At 41.1% G+C, this 18,390-nt stretch overlaps 1 protein-coding gene across 3 annotated transcripts in view; it reads left to right on the top strand.

Moving 5' to 3' along the window:
• Positions 1 to 11,267, top strand: part of smug1 (single-strand-selective monofunctional uracil-DNA glycosylase 1) — a 43,344-nt gene extending 32,077 nt beyond the window's left edge. For all 3 annotated transcript variants that reach the window (XM_062971632.1, XM_008103627.2, XM_062971631.1), the window contains 2 exons: positions 5,200 to 5,462; positions 8,117 to 11,267. In XM_062971632.1, coding sequence (XP_062827702.1) covers positions 5,214 to 5,462; positions 8,117 to 8,644 — 777 coding nt within the window. In that variant the 5' untranslated portion in view covers positions 5,200 to 5,213 and the 3' untranslated portion in view covers positions 8,645 to 11,267. The remainder of the gene's footprint in view (positions 1 to 5,199; positions 5,463 to 8,116) is intronic.
• Positions 11,268 to 18,390: the final 7,123 nt, after the last annotated feature.

Here is an 18,390-nt window from a genome sequence, read left to right as displayed (position 1 = left end):
ACTCCCTGAATGATGCTTTGTGGGGAAATACCTTCCTTCCCCCCTTCCTTTCTCCCCAGCCGCTTGTTAAATGCTCAGGCATGCTGGGATTCCTCTGCCAATGAATGGGATGTTGTTAATTTGTGCTCTGAGAGCATGGAGTTCCCAGGCTGTTAATGTCCAGGGCTTCATAGATTTACACCCTCTGCAGTTGGCAAGGCCATTAAATCTCCCAAGCAGCCATGGCCTTTTATGAGATGAAGTTCCTTCAGAAGGTTTTGAAATAGACCCGTAGAGTGGGAGGCCCCATTTGTCACACACTGTCCTCTGGGGAAAAGGTGGCTTGAGTGAGCCTGGACTTTCCCCTTTCATTCAATTTTCCCCCCAGATCATTTTGGAACCACTCCCCGATAAACATTTTCTATGTGCTTTTTTTCCTCAGTCTGAAAAATGTATTTATGGTATTCATTTGTTGTTCTTTAACTTCAAATTATATTCAACTTACGGTGAGTGTGACTTACTATCACCGAGTAAGTGTCCATGGTTGAATGGGAATATGAATGCTGGTCTCCAAAATTGTAGTTCAATGTTCAAACCACTGCACCTCACTGGTTCTCAGAAGCACTCTAAGACCTGTCTGGCTTGGGGCATTATAGCAACACTTTGGAGCCATAGAAGATGGTTGATGTGACTTCCATTACTGCAGCTGGAAGGGAAAGCTTAACCTCCCTTGTGCCTTTCACTCAGATAAATTGCACTAGAAATTCCACAACCTTACAGGGCTTAGAGAATGAAATCCAGTTCAGAATTCTCATGATGTAAGTGAAATGTCCTTATTGACATTTATATCCCACATTTCCTTCAGTGAGCTGAGTGTAGTTTACCTTCAGTTTTCTCCCTCATGAAGATTGAATGGACCTTGAGGTAAAAATATTATTCTCAAGATCCCTTAAACACATCCCATTTTATCTTCAGAAAAACCCTGTAAGGTGGGTCAAGATGAAAAAGGATGACTGGCCCAAGGTTGTGTATGAGTTTCATGGCTCAGGAGTGACTTGAACTTGGATCCCCAAGTTGCAGCCCAATATTTTAGTCTTGTATCTGTATGAGGAAGTATGAAGGCTATCAGAGCATTTTCAGAATAGTGAGCGTTCAGTCATTAAGTGTTTTGTGCTCTCATGATTGCTCTAGGAGTTGTAATAATGCAGTAATCACTACCAGAAATGCTGGTGTGTGCTGATGGCAACACAAGTGAAACATAGAAGGTGCTCAGTAGCATGGCTCAGAATTGTCTCTGTATTGTAAGAGATGATGATATTGGTTCAGGAATGGTTCTTGGCACGTCATGGAGCTGACAACGGGAAAACCATGTTGAGGACTTGAAGAGACTGAAGTAGGACTTCTGTGCTTTACTGCATCTCCATGGGAGCCGTTTTCATGTATCCTTTCTCTGTACTGCTTCATTAAAAGATAGGGGACAAGTTGCTCTTCAGATAGTTGGGGCTTCATTTTGCGGCAGTTTCAGTCTTATCTGCCAACTGTTTTCAGAATATAGTGTAGGAAGATTATTATTCAGTTGCCTATTACACTGACTGAACATTTTTTCAGAGTTCTTTTTTGTTCCTTGTGCTTTTGTCATGCTTTTCAGTGTCTATATTAATTCATTGGAAAAGCTAATCCAAAGAGTTGGTGTTGCGGGTCATTGCATGCAACTTAGTTATAGCACTATGATTCCAATTGATAACCATGGCAATGCCAGGTATTTGCAGAGTAGAGAGGGGCTTTTAGATTTCTCAACCAGAGACCTATATTGCCTCACCTAGGATTTTATAAGAAGTTACCATGAGGGTTAAAGTGAAACCAAATGTCTAATGAGTGTGGAAGAAGCCTAAGCTTCATTCAGTGGCAGCTGGTGAATCCTATGTCAGAGCGGTGGTGAATCTGCTGCAGATTTTAGTCCAGTTCTGACAAGTGCTATACAAAGTGATGAATGTGAGCTGGTAAAGAAGTCCAGCACCTTGGATAGCACTTTTACATTTTACAATAAACCTATACTGGATTCACCACTCATCACTGACCCTGGAACCACAAACAGTGACTGGCTTTGAAGCTTAGCATTCTCTCTTTTTCAACTGCAGCCAAGGATACTGTGGAGATCCTGAACAGTTGTTGTGGGACAGCGTTGCACTGAATATGGACTAGAGCTTAGGCTGAGTCCAGATAACATAGAAATTCTGTTGTTCAGTCAACTTGCTGGTCCTAGCTTAGTTTTGATGGGATTGCACTCCCTCTGAAGGATGAGGTCCACAGCCTGAGGAGACTCAAAAACTGCAGAAATTCCTCTTTTGGATTACAGTATTGAGAATTATTCAGCCAGCCAATGGAGCCTAAGTATTCGTAGGAGAGGTGTAGACCAGACAATATTTTGTTCAAATTCTTGGGAATACTGCTGGACCTGACATTGCTTTTGGGTTGTTAGGGGTCTGCAGGGCTGCTAAGAACATGTTAGGGCACCAGTGAAAAAACTGGAATGCTCGACTTACCTTGTTTTATGAAAGTCCTTAAATATTCATGGTGGAAAGGAGAATGTGCAGTCTGAGGGACAAAGTTGTTGGCAAAGAACTGGCTGGTGGAAATAGACTGCTGCTGCTGCTGCTATTGTTGCTATTCCAGGGAACTGAGATCACTGTGGGTTGATCCATTCTGGTTCTTTGCCTCCAGCTGCTACCACCATCATTGTGCCTTTTGATTCCCCTCACTCTTGTTCCGCTCCCTTCACTTGTTACCTTCCTCCTACTTGCTGGATTATCCCTTTGCTCATCCATGGCCTCTTTTTCCTGACTTGTACCTCAGTCTTGTTCTCTGCTGCAGTAAGGACAGATGGGCTGAAATCCTTGTACTGTGTAATTTATTGGCCCAATTTGCTTCAACAATAAGTCACTTCTTGTAGTTGTGATTTTTGTGCTTATTTTACATAATAATTGGTCCTGTTGTGCTTTTTTGTACATAATATTTATGCTTGTTGGTCTGCTGGCTTTTAAGAGTCTTTTATCCTATCTTTTAAAAGCAGTCATTTCTATGGTTTTAAAAACTGAGTTTCCTGAAGACATCAGAACCCATTTGATCTTGGAAACTAGGCAGGGTCAACCTTGGTTAGTACTTGGATGGGATCTCCAAAGAATATCAGCCATTTCAGGCTATGTTTAAGAAGAAGCTTTTGAAAATACATCTTCCAAAACCAACCAATTAGCTTGCTGACCCAGCCTGGCCAACTCCTCTACAAGCCCATACCGCCTTGTTACATCATTGTAGAACAGATTCTTGGGTTTAATGTATAATCCAGTGTTGTGGGCAATTACTAAGTAATTATGGGTGAGTTGCTGTCCTTTGGCTGTATGTCAAATTGGGTGCCTGCCAGGTTCAATTTTGGAATGATTTGGGAGAGAAGGAGATAGCATAATTGAGGGGTCAAATTATTCCCCCCCCCCAATATTCCTAAATCTATAGACACTCCAAACAGTCACTTTCCAATATGCCTTTTGTGAGCTAATAATCTCTTCACCGAGTGTGGCTCTCAAGTTTTATTCTTTTCTCCTCTCTGAGATTGCAAGTGAGCACACGTGTGGAGGTGGTTGTCTTTCTTTAATCACAGCACAGAGCATTTATAGGTTATTTACAGTAATGTTTTGTATCTTGAGTGAATGCTTTACTAATTATGGTAATAAAAATGGCAATAAAAGGAACATTCCCTGTGGAGGAATATATTTGGAGGCCATGCCTGGTTCACTTGTAAGCTGAGCTATGATAGAAATCTCTCATCCGTTCAGTGGTGTAAGGAATAAGGTAGTTACGAAATGGGCTGCCATGGATCAGAGCGTTGACATATATAGGGCTCCTCACCTGTTTGGGAGGGGTGTGGTGGTGGGAAGGCACTCTTGCTGAAAGAATAGAGGAAGACAGAGGTTTAGTCCATTCACTATGGATTTTGGGGTGCATGTCATAGGGACTTAACTTAGCATTTGGGGAAAGAGTCACTTTTTGCATTTCTCTCTGTCATGAAAAATTTAAACTGCTAGCATCAAACTGAAAATCCCTTGGCAATTTATTTGGTAGCCTTACCACATTTCAGTTGTCAGGACACATTGAAATTTATGTGCGTGTGGTAGCCGCTCTGCATTGTGCATTGACATTCCATAGCAAAGTTTGTAATTTCTCTTTTTTATGGGGGGGATGTTTTCAATTTTTTAAACAAGAGCCGCTAAAATTGCCAGTCATTTTTGCAAGGCACTGCTGTATTTCATACTTTCTGTTTTGTTACACTGGGAAATAACAGAATATGTCCGGTTAACAGTAACATGCCAGACTCAAAATATAGCTTGCAGAAATAAAATCAATGTGTTTCTTTATTGATTTCAGCTGAGCCTTTCAGTGAGTTCCGCTTCTTGCAGAGGCTCACTTTGTGAAATGTTTGTTGCAGTGAAGTGTCATGATACAATTCTTGCAGTGTACTTGTTTGCTTCTCAGGAAAAGATTCAGCCAGGTAAAAAGAATGAGGACAGAGTTTGTTATAAAATGTATGCATATGTTTGAACTGCTTCTCATGACAGCCCCAGTACTGTGATCTTTGCTTAAGGTGGTGCTGTGGCCTCTTGGGGCTTTTTAGGTTGACCTTCAGTAGACATTCATTCTCTCTGGTCCCTGTCTGAACTGGGAGGAGTCATGAAGTCCAGTTGATGTTTGGAAGAGGCTTGTTCAACTGAGAAGGTAGATCCCAACCATTGCATTGAAACATGGGTGAAGGGGATTATTCTGAAGAAGAGGCACTCTATCATGTTCTCATGTGCTTTAGCTTAGCTCTTGAGGTGAAGAAGCCTGGAAGCCTCCCAGCCATGCTCTCAAAGACAGAGGAGCAGAAGCTTGACATTGAGGTGATAAGAAGGAAGGTTTCCTGGATATTTTGTCAAAGGACCCCCGATAGGTACACAGTATTTTGTCTTATGTAGAATTTTTGTGCTGGGGACTGTATCAATGGCTATCATCCATCAAGTCAAAATTGAGGTCTTTGTACAGCTAGAAGAAGTTCCTAAAGATTCCAGAATCTCTAGGCAATACCCACTGCCCATGCTGGCTGGGGGATTCTGGAAGATATATCCACAAAGGAAAACTTAAATGCTCTTGTTCTCTGAGATAATCTGTTTTGTTGCTGTTCTTACTTGCCAGGTGGAAGAGCTCTGATGAACTCCTCAGAGGCCATGAACTTCTTGGAGGGGGGCAGCTTGGCTGAAGAGTTTCTGCGCATTGAACGAGAGCAAATGGTCCGCCTGGGGGACCTCACCTTCCCAGAGTCAGTTCGATATGTTTACAAGCCTCTGGATTATGCCTGGGAGCCACACCAAGATTATGTGCATCGATACTGCCGGTCTCCTAAGGAGGTGCTCTTTCTTGGCATGAACCCTGGACCTTTTGGTATGGCACAGACTGGGGTAAGTAGCCATAGGCTAAGGTATGGAGAGTAAGTTAAACTTTGTAGGTCTAGAATGTAATCTACAGTAAAGCTTTATCTCACAGACTTTTCTTTTGACAAGCTAAGTAGGGGGCACGGTGGTGCAGCGGGTTAAATTGCTAAGCCGCAGAACTTGCTGATCGGAAGGTCGGTGGTTCGAATCTGCAGAGCTCCTGTAGTTAGCCCCAGCTTCTGCCAACCTAACAGTTCGAAAACATGCAAATGTGAGTAGATCGCTAGGTACCGCTCCGGTGGGAAGGTAACGCCGCTCCATGCAGTCATGCCAGTCACATGATCTTGGAGATGTCTATGGACAATGCCGACTCTTCAGCTTAGAAATGGAGATGAGCACCAATTCCCAGAGTCAGACTCGACTAGACTTAATGTCAAGAGGAAACTTTTACCTTTACTAAGTAACTTTTGGGAGAATATTGGGATGTTGGAGTGGAATGCTGCTCCATCATCTGCTTCTTTGTTCCTAGAGCATCAGAAAACAAAATTTCCCCCGCATCTGTCTGTTACAGCATTGTATATTTTAAATTAGAGAACGAGTGCATTTTACTCATCAAAGATTGGGGAAACACTTCTATTTTACAAAGATTGGGAAAAACACTGCTAGTGAACTTGTGGCCCTCCAGATGTTGTTGAGCTACAGCTCCTGTCACCCATAACCATTGACCAAGCTGGCTGGGATAAATGAGAGCTGGAATCTAACAGCACTTGGAGAGCCACATGGCCACCAGCTGTGCTATATGCTATATTATATGTCCACTGATAATAACACACTTTTGTTGTTATGAGGTTTAAAAATGTACTTAGCCTATCAGCTACATTTTGCAAAAATATATAAAGGACAGCCATTCTTTTAATTTGTTTCTGATGTGACCTGCTCAAAAAGTCATTCTGGCAACATGATTATGATAGTTTAAAAAAACATCCAAGGAAGAGCAAAGTTGTTTGGCTAATTTTTATTATATGTGAACTTTATAATCCTAATTTATGAGCTCTTCTGGACAGGAGGATGCATCTAGTTATCTGTCTGGCTTCCTGCATGTGGCATGTACCATGTGGGCGGAAATGGTGCTCCTTGTCTGCTCCTATTGTAGCCGACTCAACACTTTGAGAGATAGCTCAGCTTCTCCTTTGATGCTGTGCCAAGAAAGGAAAGGATTAGGGAACTGATAGTGCAGCAAAGTGCTTGCTGAAATATTGTGAAGAGGAAAGTTAAACTTGTGTGGGTGTGTAAAATGACTGCTTTTGCTCTAGATGCCAAAGGTACTTAGCCCTTCAATGGATGTATTACTGAAGGACCCTGGACAATCTTCATTTACTTAAACTGCAGTGACTTTAGGAATTAGGTATCAGTGAGCAAGAAAGTAACAGCTCCTGTTTCCTACTGTTTGCCTGCACTTCAGACAAGCTGGTTTAATAGCCATTTCTTCTTCCAAGGGGATTCCTAAAAATTATAATTCTGTGAGGGGATCATAGGAGTCTAACAAAATTCTCAGTATTCCTCATGTGCATTAAGTTCAAAACAATTGGTCTTGTCGATTTTGATTTCTTATTTTCTGTGCTGCCTTTCTCCCAAAATGGAACCCAAGCTACTCACAGATAACATCCATTAAAAGTACAATTAAAATCAAAACAAGATAAAACAAATAAACAACAAAACAACAGCTCAAAAGTATCAGATTTTGTCTGATTTTGGAAACTAAGTAAGGTCAGCCCTGGTTAATAGTTGTATGGGAGACCGCCAATAAATACCAGGCACTGTGGGCCTTCAAAGGAAGGAACTGGTATAGCTACCTCCAATTATTTCTTGTAAAAAAATACCTTGTGAAATTCATGGGATTGCCATAAATCAATAGGAAATTTGATGGCACATAAACTCACACAGTGGTAGTTTCTCCTTCAGATTGCTGCCTAGAAATTTATTCACATTCTCCCAAAATTATCCATTTGAATGTGTGTTTGAGAACATTTATCTTTCTTTTTTGCAATTGGTTTCCTGCAATTAAGGTTTCTTCCTATATTTTTTTCACGAATGTATGCATTTTTGTATATGCTTTATAAAGCAGGAAACATGCTGTTTCATGTACATTTTGGCTAGCTAGTTTTATAGGCAGCTTTTAAAAGCATATAATATAGTTCTCTTCTGAGATTTTTTTTCCATGTCAGGAGCGACTTGAGAAACTGCAAGTCGCTTCTGGTGTGAGAGAATTGGCCGCCTGCATGGATGTTGCCCAGAGGATGCCTGGATGTTTGATGTTTTATGATCCTTGTGGGAGGCTTCTCTCATGTTCCCTCTTCTTAAAAGATGTTGAGAGATGGGTGCACTCATGGGAGCTGGCACTTTTAGTGGAGAATTGACTTCAGAAGTCTCTCCTTTCTTGGTACAGTCATGATACATTCTGCACTCTTTAGCTGGATGGATGTGGTTGATTTGTCTCCTTCCTTCCCACTTGATTCTGATTTCCTTGTGAGGTTCTTCACAAAATGGCTTATATTCACTTCAGATAGTGATAATGACTAGAAATACCTCTCTTTTTCCTCACTGGTCTCCATAATAAAACTATTTCCCTATCTGACTGTGGTTTCTAAGTCATGATTATTGGTTTCCCCAACCCCTTTCAGGTGCCATTTGGAGCAGTGCAGCCTGTCCGAGACTGGCTCCAGGTACGTGGAGAGGTTTCTAGGCCGGCATGTGAGCACCCCAAGAGACCCATCCGGGGCCTGGAGTGCCCCCAGACCGAGGTTAGTGGAGCCCGCTTTTGGGGTTTCTTCCGCTCCCTGTGTGCCAGTCCTGATGTCTTCTTCCGCCGCTGTTTTGTTCACAACCACTGCCCATTGCTTTTCGTCAGCGAGAGTGGGCGCAACCTGACTCCGGCAGACCTGCCAGCAGCCCAGCGGGAACAGCTCTTGCAGGTCTGCGATGATGCGCTGTGCAAAACGGTGAAGCTATTGGGCATTGTGATGGTCATTGGTGTGGGACGGTTTGCGGAACAGCGGGCCCGCAAGGCCCTGGCGGCCTCTGGTATCACCGTGCGGGTTGAGGGAGTGATGCACCCATCACCTCGCAATCCACAGGCTAATAAGGGCTGGGATGCTATCATGAGAGCAAAACTGGAGGAGCTTGGTGTGATGCCTCTCATCACAGGCTGATCTGCTGATGGGACCAAGACGCAGTAAAGAATCCTGTGCTATTTCTTCCTCGTCCTTTGGGTGTCATGGCTTCTGGATATGCCAGTAACAGAGAAGCTGCTAGCCTTGGGTTAAGACATTACAAGCAGAGCTGGACAAAGTTATGATCTTTAGGCTATGAGGGCCTGAAGGATTCCAGGGTCAACAGACCAAAGAAGGAACTTTTTGAAGCTCTGCATACAGACGATTCTACTATGGACACTATACCCGTCTTCTGCATACACTACTCTTGTTTGCAGTCCTAGACTGACTTATAATTCACTTTTTAAGATTCTTCTGGAGCCCAGTGGTGAGACATTTTCTGGACTTGGTCTCTGTCTATTTTCATGTGTTTTGGTGCTAAAACTTCTTCAAGGTGATGCATAACAGCTCATGCACTTGCTCTTTTCAATTGAATTATTTTGTCTATTGTTGAATTCTTCATGGTCAATGCATAGTCATGTTGAATTGTGAATGTTTCAACAATATGTTGGCTAACATATGTGGACTTGGTCTCTGTCTATTTTCATGTGTTTTGGTGCTAAAACTTCTTCAAGGTGATGCATAAGAGCTCATGCAGTTGCTCTTTTCAATTGAATTATTTTGTCTATTGTTGAATTCCTCATGGTCAATGCATAGTCATGTTGAATTGTGAATGTTTCAACAATATGTTGGCTAACGTATTTGGGGAGGGGGGCTTTTCAATGTGTGAAGCAGCCTATATAGTCAAACCTTTGATTCTTTTGGCCCAGTATTGTCTGCTCTAACTGCCAATAGCTCTCTAAGGCCCATCCAAGGGCACATCTACACCGACTTGTTATCCTGAAAGCAGAGTGTAATCACTTCCATAGCAACTGCATGTTGCTATTGCTGCAGTTCCAGCTGTCTGTAACTAGGAATGACCAACCTGTTTGAAGATGGCTATAAGATAATCTGAAGCAACACTGTTGGTTCATGTCATTGTTTCTTCATCTAGGAACTGGGCTTCCCCTAAAATCCAGTGGTTCTCATTTTGATCATGTACATGTGTTGGACTTCAGCTCCTAGAGCCCTAACAAGCATTTCTAATGGTAGACAATGTTGGGAATTGAAGTTCTATATATCACCATCTGGAGAGCCAAAGGTTGAGATCCCCTGTCACAACTGATTGAGAAGTGGAGCATTAGACCAAAACTGAATTGAGGATTCCTGTCTATATCCAAGGGGAAAAGCTGGTATCAGTGCACTGTTCTACTAACAGTATTTGAACAATGATGGACTAAATGCTGGATCTCATTATAATGACCACTTTGTTCCTTAACAGGGCCACTGAACCAACTTGTGCAAGTTGGGAACATTGAGAGTATGGATCACATTAATCTATATTCCAGACTTTGACATGTTCAGAAAAAGTTCTGTCCGCCTATCTAATCTCCATTTACCACACAACCTCAGACTTTTAAGTGGCAGCTGGGAGCTTGTGATACTCCAGATGTTTTGGATTTCAACTCCCAGAAAGTCAATGTAGGGGATTTATTTTTAACACTGGTTATGTTGGCTGGAGCTTTATTATTGGTGGTTTAAAGACATTGCCTGATGCCATTATTTTATTTGTTCCTCACAACATAGACGGGAGTGACTTTGTGTGACAAGAGAGCTGCTCTCAAGTAGAATGGAGAAGAATGGATTAGTTGACCAAATCAGTGGTCTTATCTGGAATAAAACAGCTTAATCTATTGAAAGATGTAGCTCGCTAGCTACTGTTCAAATGTAGTTCAGCTGATGTTACTATGATCTGTTTTTTTTAATGGGGCATTCATTTTGGCTCCCTCACATCACTGTGCCTACTTTAATTATGAAAAACAAGTGTGAGACTTGAAAAGTTGGGGCCTTTTCTAACAGCATTTGTAAAATTTGTCACAATTGAAACTGAAACTGAGGTTGGGGGATTTCTTTATGGGAATAAAGATCCGGCCAGCCTGCAGTTTAATGACAGAATACTATCATGAGATCAGCATTCTGATTTGCAAAAATGGGGCAATTTCCTTACTTTTCTTCAGGATTATGTGTCTAGTGTGTCCTTGTGATGCAGAATATTAGTGTTCTGTGATAAGAAAATTATCCCCTTCCCCCACCATGATGGCAAAAAGAAAAAGATGAAATATAACTGTTGTGAACAATGGGTATTCTAGATTGGGTTATTAAATTGTATGCTATTACACACTCAAGAAAAGTAAAACTGTGCCTATTCTTTCATGTTCTCAAAAATGTGTTAATAAATAATTTTTATTATTTTGTTAAAATTTCATGTGCAAAAAGAAAGTATGTTATGTAAACATTTTTGTGTACAAAAGTATTCTTCTTTGCAGAAGACAATGTTTATGTGCAAATGAAAATTCTGCAAAAAAAACCATCTGAGAAATGTACAAAAACCTTTATGAAGTGTCAAGATGTGTAAAGGTCCTCTTTCTTGTCAAGGACTGACATCCGTTGTTGATAACACTATGTAACACATTTTTTTGTTCCTGTGTTATAAATGTCGTTTCCTAATTGGTTCTATCATAAAAACATGGAAAAAGTTTATTAAACTGCAAAGCTTTGTTTTTGCAGGACATCCTGCAGCATATTTTGCTATAGTTTTTCAATGAATATCTCGAGCCTCAACCAAATCAACATAGTTTGTGGCAGCCCCAAAAATGAAGTTTCTGGAGTATAATGACTATTTTCAAAGTAAGTACCGCACAGTTAAATAGGAAATAACACTTTCAAAACAGGAACAGATATTTTTTCAAATGTTAGTGTAACATTTTATTTAGATAGCATTGTATTTTTGAGGTATCTTTTGATCCAGGTTCCAAAAAAGAAAAGTTGTAGTCTGAGAGGCGTAGCCACCTTAATATCATGAAACAACCAACGGGATTAAGGATGGAATTGATGTTACTATGGCTATGAGAAGTGTCCTGACAAGGAGCGGAGTTGAATTTCCAGAACTTGTGATACATGAAAAGAATATCAACATTTCTAGGAGTTAAGGCATAAAAGAATAATCACTTAGTTGCATATTTCTGTATATGTGGAGCAAGGCCTTTTTCCATTCTAAACAAACTAAGATTATTCTCGCATTGATCCATCTATGTGAGAATTGATATAGTGGAGCAGTTTGGGAATAATCTTGAATCCCAAAGTGTCAGAAGCAATATATAAGTTAAAATGCATACACCATTGCAGGGGGGAAGCACCAAAATAATGTGGATCCTATGCCTCTGTCTTTCAGCCAATGCTATTGTAGCACTATGATTCCGCTTGAATTGTCCTGGCTGCCTCCTATAGAATTAAGGGATTTGAAATTTGGTCAGAGGTACCACAGAAGAAACTCCCTGCCTGCCTGCCGATTTTAAAACCTCTTTCTGAATCACAGAATTCAATAGGGTAGAGCTGCAACTTTAATAATAATAACTTTATTTTTGTACCCCGCCTCCATCTCCCCGCAGGGACTCTCGACTGCTAACATGGGGCCAAGCCCAAATTCCACATTAAACAAGATAAAATACAATTTACAATAAAAACAAAGACCATAGCATTGCAACTGTATAATGTGAAAGAGACCCTGATGTGGTGGAAAAGGGGATAGGTGCTGGAATCCAATGTAGATTCGCTAAAAGCACATCTTCTTTCTTGGCTCTATGAAAATGGACACGTTTGATCAGTTATTATTATTATTATTATTATTATTATTATTATTATTATTATCTGTGGAGGACCACCACACCGAGGAAAGGAGCCCCCAGTGGCGCAGTGGGTTAAACCCTTGCACCAGCCGTTCTGCTGACTGAAAGGTTGGTGGTTCAAATCCGGGGAGCAGGGTGATCTCCCATCTGTCAGCTCCAGCTTATCATGCGGGGACACGAGAGAAGCCTCCCACAGGATGGCAAAATATCAAAACATCTAAGCATCCCCTGGGCAATGTCCTTGCAGACAGCCGATTGTCTCACACCAGAAGCAACTTGCAGTTTCTCAAGTTGCTCCTGACACACACAAAAGCCCCACACTGAGGACAGAAAGTGCTACTAAGCTTTCAACCTAATGAAGCTGGGGGTAGTGTCAAAGCAGTGGCCAGTTGGAAGTGGATGCTATAGACCAGTGATTCTCAACCTGTGGGTCCCCAGGTGTTTTGGCCTCCAACTCCCAGAAATCATAACACCTGGTAAACTGGCTGGGATTTCTGGGAGTTGTAGGCCAAAACACCTAGGGACCCACACATTGAGAACTGCTGCTGTAGACACTACATTTTGGAGCTAGGTTTTTAAAACAGTGGTTCCCAACCTTTGGGCCTCCAGGTGTTTTGGACTTCAACTCCCAGAAATCCCAGACAGCTTATCAGCTGTTAGGAACTGTGGTAGCTGAAGTCCCAAACACCTGGAGGCCCAAAGGTTGGGAACCACTGTTTTCAAAGGAAGCTGAGGGTCTTGGCACAATGGGCCTATTTGACTACATAGCGGTTCCCAAACTGTGTTCTCTGGAATACTAGGGTTCCACAAAAACAACATAGAAGTTCAATGAAATGGAATGAGAAATGGATTTTAAAATAAAATCCCACAAAGCCAACATCCAGAAGGTTCTTTGTCTTATAAATGAGAGCATATCACTACTCCCTTTGTTCAGTTCAGGGCAATCTGACATTTGTGGTTATATTTAAACCATTTTCTCTTTATGTCCAAACTTACTATGTAAAACAAAACAGGCAACAGGAATAAATGAAAGAAGGAAGAATTTTGTGGGTTCACAATGCTTAGTAAAAATCACAAAAAGAGTTAGCATTCTTGTGGGGAGGAGGGGGGGAGTCTTCTGAATGGAAAAGTTTGGGAACTGCTGGGCTAGCAGGTCCCAAAACCAATTCAAATTTCATCTTGCTGTTGCTTAAGGACTATTGTCCCATATGCCAAACTCATGGATCAGTAACGCCATGTATGAAATTAATTCTTAATTTATTGGCAAAATGCTTCATTTTTTTCTTTGAAGGAAGTTGCTTTCAACTTTTCTCTCTCCCTTCCCCTTAATGTAATACACAGTCAGGAATCGAGGCTTGAAAGATTTGTAACTTGCCTCCTCGATGCTCCTGTATCTTGTTGGTAGGGGGAGGTGTCAGGGATGCCCGCCTGGTTCCTTTCCGCCTTTGAAATCTTTTGCCTCAAGACATGCGCCAGATATAATGTGCCCTTTCCCAATTTAGGGGTATAAACACCTCTCTGCCTTAATCCTCTATCTTGAAAGGTACTGTCACTGATAACCCAGTGCTGAGAGCTGCGGTGCTTGTATTCCTGCCCTACTAAGTGCTGTCAAGCAGGTGATGGATGGCACAGAGTGGACTGGACAAAGGCAATCTCCACTCCCTTGTAACTCAATCCACAGCTCCGAGCGCAGCTGTTGCTGTAACCGCTTATCGGCCTGCTCCACATTGAGATGCCCAGAGAGACCAAATCGCAATGAGCCTTTGTGCTTGTAGGAAAAACCCTCCCTCACTGCCCATTCTTGCAAATGACCATTGCAGAGTTTCTCAACACGCTCCTAACACACACAAAAAAAAACACAAAAAAAAAACCCATAGTGGAGTGCATACTGTTATTAGGATCATTCCATGCCAAGTGGTCTAAACCTTCCCACCATTATGTCTCCAATGTTATTCAAATTTTAGCTGTAGCGCCAGTCAAATGTTAAACTAAGTTTCCCAAAATTTGCAATAATTGCTGATCTAGATCCCCTTTTCTGAAGGATAGTCAGTCTGTGTGCGCACAACATTTAACAAAATGCCATTTTTGGGATCTAATAAAATTATAACGAAATGTATAAGAATGGCTAGTAAATTGAAATCCTATACAGTTTTTTCTTCTAATCCCAATGAAATTAATTTTAACATTATGGGTGCAAAATCCAGTCAAACAAGCTGACTCAAAATGTGTTGCGGCCATTTTGACCAATATTCAGATTGCAACAATTTCCATGCAAAGGAAGATGCGGACTTTTGACCAAGCATTATGCTTGTGCTGGACATAATACTGCCAAATTTGCAACTACTCAGCATCTATAACCGCCCATCAGGATCTCTTCAAATTTGGCACTTTTGGCAAAAATGGTAAAATCTACCAAAGTTCAAAGACCATTATTTAAAAAGAGTCTACCTGAATATGCTTGTCAATAGTATCATCTGAAAGAGAAAATTTTGCTCTACAAAACTGGTATGGTTTTGTTTTGCAGTGCAACCATTAAGTATCCATTTACTTAGGTCAAAGTATGTTATATATCACATTGAAACCAGCATCTGATAGTCATCACCATAGGGGCCACATCCGATAGCCATGCAGTAACTAGCAGGACCATGAAGATACATAAAGCATAATGCATAAATGCACAAAATATAATATATTTTGACCTGAGTAAATGGATGCTTAATGGTTGCATTGCAAAACATACATAGCCGCCAACGTTTTGTAGACAGCCCCCAACAATCTCCTACTTATAGAAATCCTGAAACTTGTCTGTATTATGCTGCTCCTCTGTGTCCCAGATGAGATCTCTCCTCAGAATGTGAGGCCATTACATCATCCTTCCTACTCCCTGCACCCCCACCTGCCCCACATAGTTTTTGATCTCCTGTAGACATTAACCTGAAATTTGAGAGTTCACTCTGGAATGAACAGATGGGGCTGAGGGCTAGAGGGGAAACCACAAGATTATGAGTGGTGGGTGGGGTGGGAGGAAATCAAAGGGCTCTGCTACGTCTAGTGAGAGCCTGTATCAAAAGATCAGTTGTATCGGATTGTCTCTCTTCCCCAACATCTGGGGAGACTCACTTTGTGTTCCACATGAAAAAAACAAAAGCAGAGTTCTTGGCATTGAGGTGATGAAGACATCATATTTTCTGAGAAATTAATTTGTAATACAATGATCTGAGCTGATGCAGTGGATGAACCTTTCCTTTGATGGCTAAGATACTGCTAATAGCATGTATTTTAAAAAGGGTTATTTTGAGTGTGGTTTGGGGGCAGTAAAGGTAAAATAGAGTGAACGTCTGTGCTGTTAGCTGCATGTGTACCATTGGAACTTCTACCAAACCTCCAGAAGCCTTCTTATTATGTGCCATTTATACAAATTATAGTGACCCTATGAATGAGAAATCTCCAAGTCACTTTGTTCTCATCAGCCCTGCTCAGGACTTGCAGACTTTGGCTTCCTTGATCAAGTCTATCCACCTTTAATATGATCTTCCTTTTTTTCTCCTGGTTTAACTTTCCTTTTCCAATGAGTCTCATCATTATATGGTATCACCAATGTTTGAATAACAACCCTTTACATAGCTTTGAGATATTTAAATAAATACACTTGGACTGTTCAAAAGTTGCAATTGTGGCACCTCTCCGTCTTTTCTTTACCAATTCAAACAAACCTTGCGGCTTTAACCTTTGCTCACATGTTTTGAAGGAGTTGGGTTTGGTTGGTTTTGTGGAGAGAAGTCTGAGAAATGACATGATTGCACTGAAATGCCTCTCTCATAGAGAGGAAGGTGCACACTTGTTCTGTGTTGGTCCAGAAGGTAGGAGCAAGTCTAATGGTTTTAAGTTACAGAGGGATAGATTTCAATTGGAAATTAAAAGGAGCTTCTGGGCAGTACAAGAAACTTAGCACTACCTGGATGTTGAATGTTTTCAGCTACTGCAAGAACTCTGGGTTCAGAAGCTCAGCGTGTCTGTCTATTTCAGAAGGCCAAAGCAGACACAGACAGGTAGAAGGCAAAAGCAGAGGTTTTATTCACAATGGTCAGAGAGGATGTCAGCGGAGAGAGCACTCCAAAGTACTGACATACCACAATTGTGAACGCAGAGCATTTTTATTTCATTTGACAACTATTCAAAAAACCTATGTTTGCTCTTGATTGGTTGAAAAACCTTCCGGCTAGAATCCACATCCTGAGTGTCTGAGGACTTCATTGGATGTCATTGCTGATTGGCTCTTTGTGGTGGCAAGAATTTCAATTATCTGTCATTGAAGCATTTGAAGTGTCAGTCAATTTAATGGTCCACTTCTGAGAAGAGCATGATTCCAAAGGAATGTGGTGTGATATCAGATAATGAATCCATGATGAGCTTAATGGTCTGGCTCCAGTGAACACAATAGGGTTAGTCCAATGTACACAGTGGATACTTGGGGATGACAAACTACTCAATAGGTGAAGTTGGCTTGAAGCATGGGTGCCAAATCTTTTTCTGATCTTATCCATGGGAGCAGGAAACAAACCCGGGGAGTTCTGATGTACATTCATTGAGTAATTCCCCCTCATCTCCCAGTACATTGTGAGGGCATTATGGAAATTAAAGGAAGGGGTCTTGGGTGCGACCAGACAACATACCAAAGTTTTTAGGTGAGGCACAAGCATATGCTCACTGGGTCTGACACAGCAGTGGCTTCGCTTTCATACTTTGATACATTTCATTTATTTGTCTTTTTAGTAGTTTTCCCGAAAACTTCCACTTTTAAAGAACAAAATAAAATAAGCAAACAGTTCATATGTTCATTACGTATTGTTTCAGGGGGTTCCCAAATCTGATGCAGCCAATATTTTCCTGGTGGCCCAAGAAGTGATACTTCTAGTCATTTAAAATGGTGGTTGTGAACTGCCCTTTGGTCCTCTGAAAGAGTTGAAGATTGGGCAGTGTATTCCTCCAGGCACAGAAGTGTGCTACCCCTGTTTTAGTACAAAGATGCTTTGTTTTAGGAGTAGGCATCACAGGACCCTTTAGATCAGTGGTTCTTAACCTGTGGGTCCCCAGATGTTTTGGCCTTCAACTTCCTGAAATCCTAACAGCTGGTAAACTGGCTGGGATTTCTGGCAGTTATAGGCCAAAACACCTGGGGACTTACAGGTTGAGAACCAATGCTCTAGATGCAATTGAACTTCATCTTCCATCAGGCGTAGCCTGCACTGCCAATGAGAGGAAATGGTAGGAGTTGCAATTCAGCAACATCTTGAGGGCTACGTAACTCCCACTTTAGTTTTTGAACAGATTTTGATCTTTCGTTGCACAAAAAATGCTGCTAACCTCAACCATTTCTGGTATTCCTTCCCCCTTTTGATTGTTATATTACATCTCTTTTTCTTTATTTCTTTCCCTTTCTGGATGTTGTCTAGTCTTTCATTTTCTTATTCTTTTGGAAATTAAGAGAAGAAAGGAAGCGGCTTTGTAGCAATTTGCTGATAAAAGAGATGTGCTTTGAATATGTGGATGGCTAACTTCAAGCAACACCGTGTCATTCCTTGCCTGTTTAATTCCAAGCCTACCAGTATTCAGAAAGTGCTTTAAACCATTACTTTTTATGCAGGCTTTCGGAGGTGTGTAGTTGTAAATGGTAATTGTTACAGATAGTTTAGTTGGCTTTACTGGTTTAAGGTTTTATTGATTTATACTGTTCGGATTTTATTTAAGAGTTTGTTTTAACTGTTGAGTTTTTTTATTATGGATATTGTAAGTTGCTCAGAACTGAATGGAATTAATAATCATAACAAGGAGTCTTGTGGCACATTAAAACCGGATGCCTATATTATTATTATTAGTTGTCAAGGTGCCACAACATTCTCTGCTATTGCTATTGCAATCGACCGAACATAACTACTCTTCTGTAGCAGCAGCATTGACAACTGAGCAGAAATAGGGAAATTTTGTGTGAATGCTTTGAAGCCCATTTAATGATTATTCACT

This window comes from Anolis carolinensis, chromosome 2 (genome assembly GCF_035594765.1).
Source record: "Anolis carolinensis isolate JA03-04 chromosome 2, rAnoCar3.1.pri, whole genome shotgun sequence".
In the NCBI taxonomy this organism is placed as follows: domain Eukaryota; kingdom Metazoa; phylum Chordata; class Lepidosauria; order Squamata; family Dactyloidae; genus Anolis; species Anolis carolinensis.
Note: the sequence above shows the minus strand (reverse complement) of the source record. Positions and strands in the feature narration are given on the sequence as shown.